Consider the following 8,570-nt stretch of genomic DNA (forward strand, 5'->3'; position numbering starts at 1 on the left):
TTAAAAAAAAACACACACTGTGTTTTTACACATCCCAATAATTAATCAGTTCGTCGTGATGTTTTGTGCTTTCTAAATCTGCTTGCAAAATTATAACTTGGATATTTCCAAGTGACATTATTCATGGCAGAAAGGAAAAGAAGGAAGCCTACCTTGGTATATCAATGGGTGTTCTTTAAAGCTCTATTTATGCTACTAAGTGGGTATTGGAACAATAACAAAATATGGGATGCCATTAGTGGAATACTTTTATAGTACATTTTCATTAACAAATTATCATTGAATAATTTCCGCTCTGCAGAAATAATCTGAGATGATATAGCTTAAGAATAAAAAAGGTTTATTGATGTAATTTTTAAAAGTTTAACGGCGGGGCGCCTGGGTGGCTCAGTCAGTTAAGCGTCTGACTTTGGTTTCTGCTCAGATAATGATCTCGTGGCTTCGAGCCCCACATAAGGCTCCGTGCTGGCAGCACAGAGCCTGCCTGGGATTTTCTCTCTCTCCCCTCTCTCTGCCCTTAACCACTTGCCCTCTTTCTGTCTCTCTCAAAATAAAATTATAAAAACTTATTTTAAAAGTTAATGTTTTTTTCTTTTGAAAATATTCAAGGAAACAAAAAGCCCTTGAGCCAATGTTAGAAGCCTCAAAACAAGATCCACAAGAACTGCTGGCCATGCTCATTGTTTTTTTCCATCCCAAATGTGTTTCTTGGCCAAGAGTCCTGTGTGCAGCCTGGAAAAGGAGGCTAATGTGGCTTGCTCTTTGTCCTGAAGGGCCAGAACATTTAATGGACAGCGAGTCCCTGACTTCCAGTCTTATTAATTTGAGTCCTCTACAATATAATAACATTTATAGAATATTATATTTCTCTATCAATCCACTTGCTAAGACAACTGAGTCATTAATAGGAACTTATGAAAAGTGTGACAGTTGGTAAAATGAACGTTTGAGTAAATACCCTCGTCAAAATTTCACCTAACAAAAAATATATCCTTACAAAATTCCACACATATTCTGTTGTTATAACTCAGTTTCCTTTATTATGGAAATGCTCAATGTATCATGTAACAGTTCCCTGGGGGCGGGGCGCTTGGGCATGCACACACCTGTGGACCGGTATGTGCGTTCAGGTAATTTTGCAGAAGACTTGGACCCTTTGCAGAAGGCTGCATTCTCTGCATTGGGCTTACTGCTTTAATTGGTGTCATTTGGCTTGTTCCTGCCCTGGGTTTTATAAACTGACACCTCAAGAAGCTTTATTAGCTCCGATTCATTCTTTTAGCTTCTGTTCGGCAAGCATTGTTCAGACGTGGTTCTGACTCCTCTGTGGCATTGGATCACAAAAGCACCTGTTAACTGATCATCTTCTAGGGATCCTCGGTCCCATCTGTGGATGCAGGTCCTGTCAGCTAGACATTTTAGCATTCCCCACCAACATTTTGCATAATGATTTTAATATTTCTTGAAACCATTGCCTTGGTGCATGTTTTAACATTAGGAGTTCTGAAATCGCGATTTTCTAATTCCATCCTCTTTTCTGCTTTTACTCTCCCTGAATTTCCCCTCACAAACTGTTAGGTAACCCTGAAATGCAACTCATAATAGGAAGACAAAATAAATATTTATTTCCCTTATTTATCAGTTTTCAGAGCAATGCCTTGACACTCCAGCAACCTTCGATAGTAGCCAATGATTTATTATCTTTTTTTCTTTTTTCGTATCTAAATTAAAATTTTTAAACTTAAACATATCTGATGTCTTTTTGAAAAAAAATCTTTTTTAGTGTTTATTTTTGAGAGAGAGAGACAGAAAAAGACAGAGAGAGAGAGAGAGCGAGCAAGAGTGGGGGGAGGGGCAGGGACAGAGAAAGACACAGAATCTGAAGCAGGCTCCAGGCTCTGAGCCCTCAGCCCAGAGCCCGACTCGGGGCTTGAACTCATGGACTGAGAGATAGTGACCTAAGCTGAAGTCAGACGCTTAACCGACTGAGCCACCCAGGTGCCCCTCATATAAGATACTTTTAACTTGATACTCCGTCATCATGTTTCACATCATTTCCAATACTATAATAAAAGTACAGAAAGCCCTTGGAAGAAGAAACAAAGAACTTGGCCAGGTCTTAGAAATAGTGCCTCTCTGCTTATTACTAATTCTTCCATATTTACATTCCTAATTAGCAACCACTTTGTAGAATTCCTCCATGACCCTAATGATGCACGAAACAAAGGCAGAAGGAACTGGCAAAGGAACTAAATTTCTTTATAACCTGCAGCCCATTGACAAATACTTGAGGCAGCCAGAGCAAAATGTTCCTCAGGGAACTGCCTTCTGTCTTAATGCTAATGCTTTGCTAGAGGGGAAAACAACCTTAGCGTGACAATAGCTAGGCCTCCGCTATCCTGGGAATCTTCTTCGGCATCTGAAAATCTCACTGGAAACTTCCCTTGGACTTTACCTCTTCCCAACTCCATAGTATATAACTAGTCTCTCCTTGTGGTCCTGGGGCAGCTCTTCCTGCCCACGGGTTCTGTCCCCGTGCTTTAATAAAATCACCTTTTTGCACCAAAGACGTCTTCAAGAATTCTTTCTTGGCCATCAGCTCAGGATCCCCGGAAACCCCGCCCCCATCACCACCAAAAAAGCCAACCACCAACCAACCAACCAACAAATAAACAAACATCTCATCACCTAACATTCCCAATGTTTAAATGGAATTGAAAAATGATTTACCATGCCAGCATGGTAATCCAAGAGATTTGAATTTTATGGTCTGCTGTTTACTGTTAGATAAGTTTCTTAGAGTTGCTGCAGTAAGTTACCACAAACGTGGTGGCTTAAACTAGGGCAATGCATTTCCTCATAATTCTCAAGACTAGTAGCCTGAAATCAAGGTGCTGGCAGGGTCATGCTCCCTCTGAAGATGTTAAGGGAGAAGCCTTCATTGCATCCTCCTAGAGCCCCCTACTCAGTATCAGCAGAGCACTAATCTTCACAAAGACCTCTCTGTGTGCTCTTTTTCTGTCTCTTATAAGGACACACTCATTGGATTTAGGGCCCACCCTCATCCAGGGTGATCTCATCTCAATCTTCACCTTTATTACATCTGTAAAGACCCTGTTTTCAAATAAGGTCATATTCTGAGCTTCTGGATGGACTTGGATATTTGGGGGGACACTATTCAACCCACAACACTGTTTCTTCACCTGTTGCTCATAGTTCTTTTACAACACATTGAAGTGACCAGAAATCAATGATCAAATAACTGGTTTATTACAACAGTAGATTTCAAAATGTGGTGAATTGACTAAATACTTTAAACTGTCACCTCTACTAGAAGCATTGAGTAATTCTCCGTATAATAAATCAAATCTCTTTTGAAAATACACACCTTTGACAAAATTGCATTGAGTGATTTATTAATTTCCTGACACTCTCCTTCACATCTTTGTTCCTGAGGCTATAGATTAGAGGGTTCAGCATGGGGATCACCACGGTATAAAATAAAGAACCTACTTTGATTATGAGCCATGAGTTTTTGGAGTTGGGTACACAGTAAAGGAACAGGACAGTCCCATGGAAGATGGTGATGGCAGTCAGGTGGGAGGCACAAGTGGAGAAGGCTTTTTGGCGCCCACCAGCAGAAGGCATTTTTATGACAGTGACAAAAATAAAAATATAAGTAGTGAGGATGATTACCAGGCTGCTCACTTCATTGAACATGGCGATGGCAAAACAAAGCACTTGGCTGATGTAGGTGTCAGAGCAGGACACAGAGACAATGACAGAGTGCTCGCAGACAAAATTATTTATGATGTTAGAGCCACAGAAGGACAATGTCAGGAGAAAATAGGTGAGTGTCAGGGAAGAGACTACACCCCACGTGTAGGGCCCCACCACTAACGATGCACACAGCTTTTGGGACATGACAGCTTTGTAGAGTAGAGGGTTACAAACTGCCACAAAGCGGTCATAGGCCATCACTGCCAACATGAACGTTTCTGACACTGCAAATATACAAGCCAAGAGGAATTGCACTATGCAGCCTATGAAAGAGATGGTTCTGTCTTCCACAACCAAGTTCTCCAACAGTTTGGGGGTAACTGTAGTGGAGTAACAGAAGTCGACAAAGGACAAGTGGCTCAGGAAAAAGTACATGGGGGTGTGGAGTTGGGGACTGACCCTGATGATCATGATCATGCCCAGGTTCCCCACCACAGTGACGGTGTAGACGGTCAGGAATAGCAGGAACAAGGGAATCTGCAGATCCGGATATTCTGAGAAGCCCAAGAGGGTGAATGTGGCTCCAGTACTGTGGTTTCCTTCCAGGAGCAACATGCTTGTGGTTGGAGAAGAATCTGAAATAATACTAAGAACAGTAGCAATGATCATCGTGATCACGCATTTCTATTGTACTTACCACGTGGCAGGCATTGTGCTAAAACCTTAAAATGCATTGATTGAAATCTTCAAATAGCACTGTGAATCGTAAAACAAGGAGCTTCATATTTTACTTAAGGATGGGGAGGCATATATAAGTTAAGGAACTCGTTTGAGGTCACACAGCTTACTAGTGATGAGCTCGGTTTTGAAATTGATCCTGAGTGGCAGAACTCAAATTAAATTTAGGGAACAGACAGAAAACTACACCACATTGTTGTAGACCACATGTATTTTTCACAGTTCCATCATTCTGAAGATCCGCCCTTTTTCAGAGGGTTAATATAACAATGCAGCTAAATGTAGCACTCAATTTTATAAAGCGAGGATCAGATGTAAAACATTAGAGGCGATAACACTTTGATAGTTATGATGTTCAACCCCAGGCTCAGGGAAGGCAGCATTTATAAGGTGCTGCAAGAATTTCCGTGTTTTGAAAAAAATATGTGGATGTGGACAGAACATAGCCCCGCATATCTTCAAGCTTTCCACTGATTCTATCCAAATGCTACAATAATTACTTCAGTGTTCCAAAAACAATGTAGGAACCTGGTAAAATAATAAAGTCGCACTTGTGACATGTTTTCCCCCCACTTCTGTGTTTTCTTTCCTACTTATTTTCTCACTTAGTGTCACTAATGCTTTCCTTTTTTTTTAAGTTTATTATTATTTCTTTTTTTACTTTGAGAGAGAGCATGAGGGGAGGGGCAGAGGAAAAGGGAGAGAGAGAATCCCAAGCAGGTTTTGCACTGTCAGCGTAGAGCCCAACATGGGACTACGTCTCACCAATAGTGAGATCATGACCTGAGCTGAAGTCAAGAGCTGGACGCTTAACCGACTGAGCCACCCAGGTGTCCCTTGCTGCTTTCAACCTACTCATCTAGATTCCTTAATTATTATCTTTTTAACTTTCTATTATTTTTAATCTGATAACTTTACTAGTCATGTATATTATTAAATACTCATACAATATCTAAATTAGAGAGTAACTTACGACGTGTTTTGCTCAAGCTTCTCAAGCTAGACGTTACAGCAATAAGCACCAATGTTTACATTATGACCCGGAAAATTTCTGGTGGGGCCGTTGGTTTTGATTAAAGTTATATATGTGATTATCTTGTTTTGAGTCATGCCATCTTTGTTTACTTGTACCTGTTATTTTGAGAAAGCAGAAGCATCTTGTATTCACAAGCAGTCCTTAGCCACAGAAGTATCTTTAACCATTTAACAATAATTTTTAAAACAGTAAGTTAGCCAGTAACAGGCTAACTTAATATTCAGGTTAATTAAAATCTATTAGCATGAATCTCATAAACAAAGACATCATTTTAGTTTTGTCTGACCAGGTCAAGGTAGAAAGAAACTATTATTTCCCTCATAGCTAAATGCTGGTTTTTGATATTCAACAACATGTACTTTCTATGTGCAGAGAAGGAATGGGTGGGAAAGGGACAAAGAGCTAATGACAGTCCAGCATAATGAAAGAAGCTCGTGCTTGGGAACCAAGATTTAAATTCAATTTCAGGCTTTGTCACTTACTCTGTGATCTTTGATGCATTAAATTTTCTGAACCTCGGTTTTGTCAGCAATAATGACATGATGATACATGTTGCATGCGTGTATCAACATTATTTTAGTGAATGATGTTAACGTACTTAGCACTGAGTCTGAAAATTGTGGAATCCAGTAGGTATGGGCTTCCACACCCTCACTGTTTAAAAAAAAAAAAAAATCTTAGTGCTATCACTAATTAATATTATTTTAAAGCCCTTGTATTATTTTTTTTTAAATCTAAGAAATAGGTCAAGGGCCAAAGTGGGCAGCCACAGATAGGTGGGTACATCTGGGATGCCACAGGGAAGCCCAGGTCTCTTTCCTGAATCTCCACTTGACCCTGATCATCTGAATTTTTCAGTTACTGTCTTTCAGTAAATTCTCTGTGTTTTCCCCTTTGCTTTCTCATTATTATCTGATCCTTTCTTGTCCTCTCTTTGTAATATCAGGTTGGCACCCATGGAGACTTGGCAAACTGCAATCATTACCCAGCTGGATTATAGTAGCTTAAACACAGCTGGCTTCCCTGGAGTGCTTCTAGCTTGCGCTGGAAGAACATCAAATTCTTCTTCCCTTGATTACTGTGGCTATTAGGACAGCCTTTAGCTCTGACAACTTGGATTTCTTCCTATCAACTAATTTATCAAATCAAAATTTCTATGCTCAGTTCCACCTAAGGCCTGACCCAAGCCACTTCCCAACATCTAACCCCCTTTAGTGCCAATATCCATGGCTGATCATCAACACGTGCTCATTTGTTCTATGGTTTATGTGATTTTTCTTTCCTTTGACCTGAAATATTCTCTTTTTCTCCCGTGTGTTGATGCAGCACTTGCGTTAAATGAAAACTACTATCACAAAGAAACCTTCCCTTTTCACTCCAGCAGTATTTTCTACATTCTTGCTGTACTTATGGGCATTATTCTCAGGAAATCAAAATGTCATGATCTGTTGCGTTCACTACGACTTTATACATGTTATTCTTATCTCCTATCTATAGGACTTTGAGATGTCGAGGACAGTCTCAGTTTTTACAATATTCTTTTGAAATTTTCAGTGTGATTCTACTATGCTAGGAGCATGGTAGCTCTTCTCGAAGTAAAAATTGGGATGATACCCTAGTGAAGGGGGAAGAAATCAGCTCATCAGCGGGAGCTGTTAGAAAGACCGACTTCAGAGACATTATGTCATTTAGACCAGCAAAGAGTATTCCCTGTCTCAAGGGCTGCAGGTCCCCCATATAAATGAAAGATTACACAAAATAGATCAGCCAGCCTGATACCAACTCACCTGAAGATCCTGTGCTATTATTAACAGTCTCCAAGGAAGTTCCAACTCAGAATTCAAACATTATTAAACATATTAAGTGGTTGGTAAATATTGCAGGAGTAGAGAATAAATTTTAATTAGTGTGACAGGATTATATTTCTTAGTATCCAGAGAAACTCAGAGAAAGGTGAGAGAGAAAGAGAGAGAGAATCTGACTCCTAGGACCAAAATGTAGGGTTTATGTATGCCTCCATGACCTCAGAGATTTAGACCCTGGAGAATTAGTACTCAACTTTTATTTTTACATCACAAACTCAGAAATGAGATTGAGTGCTAGCTTGTGTGGCGTTTTACAAGAATGCAATTTCTTCTAAATCACTGGAGACAATGTCACCAAGTCTACAGCATGAATTTCTTTTAAAAATGTAATTATAGAAAATATACAAACTGACTTGGAAAATATGGTAACTACAGTAAACAAAGATACAGATAAATCAGCTAATATGCAACCATTCAGAGATAACTGCTATTAACATTCACTGTATGATTTTTCTCTTTTTCTCTGCAAAATATATTTGTTGTGAGATGTATAAACAAGAGACCTTGGATTCTGGATTTTTCATTTAACATAAAATAATCATTTTTGTCCTTGGAAATATTGATTTGCTTCATTGAAATAAATGTGTGTGTGTGTGTGTGTGTGTGTGTTTCAAATATGGGCAATCTATTCTTCCAAGTTTGTACTAATACAGTTGAATATTATAATCTTTTTGTGTCCATACGTTTTTAAAAATGACTAAGTATTTTGGTTTTTTGAAATTTTTTTAAGTTTATTTATTTATTTATTTATTTTGAGAGAGAAAGAGCTGGAGCAGGAGTCAGGGAGGGGCACAGAGAGAGAGGTAGAGAGGGAATCCAAGCAGTCTGCACACAGTCAGTGCAGAGCCTGAGACAGGGCTTGATCTCATCACTGCGAGATCATGACCTGGGCCAAAATCAAGTTGGATGCTTAACCAACTGAGCCACCTACTCACCTGACAAATGTATTTTGGAAGCATGTTTAACTCTCTAAAAACAATGGGTGCCAACCAATCCATTGGGTCTACTTTACCTGAATACCACCCAATTAGATCCATTCAACACTCTCCCTGGGCCCCTGACAACCTATCTCTTATCCTACACTTGCAGGGACCCTAACACAACAGAGGCTATTTATCACAAGGAATAGAAACATCTGTGGTAAGTGACATGAATCCCAGAGATCTGCATTGTCATTCGCACACTGGGATTGGCATCAGTTCTGCCCTGCC

At 39.6% G+C, this 8,570-nt stretch overlaps 1 protein-coding gene across 1 annotated transcript; it reads right to left on the reverse strand.

The window, feature by feature from the left end:
• Positions 1–3,363: 3,363 nt before the first annotated feature.
• On the reverse strand, positions 3,364–4,335 carry LOC106986201 (olfactory receptor 5D13-like). Its single transcript, XM_015084377.1, has one exon. The coding sequence runs from the start codon at positions 4,333–4,335 to the stop codon at positions 3,364–3,366; it is 972 nt and encodes a 323-aa protein (XP_014939863.1).
• Positions 4,336–8,570: the final 4,235 nt, after the last annotated feature.

Source organism: Acinonyx jubatus, chromosome D1 (assembly GCF_027475565.1).
Source record: "Acinonyx jubatus isolate Ajub_Pintada_27869175 chromosome D1, VMU_Ajub_asm_v1.0, whole genome shotgun sequence".
NCBI classification, from domain to species: Eukaryota; Metazoa; Chordata; class Mammalia; order Carnivora; family Felidae; genus Acinonyx; species Acinonyx jubatus.

Bases quoted from the DNA above. Each gene is read 5' to 3' on its own strand.
- LOC106986201 (XM_015084377.1), bottom strand. From the start codon at position 4,335: ATGTTGCTCCTGGAAGGAAACCACAGTACTGGAGCCACATTCACCCTC.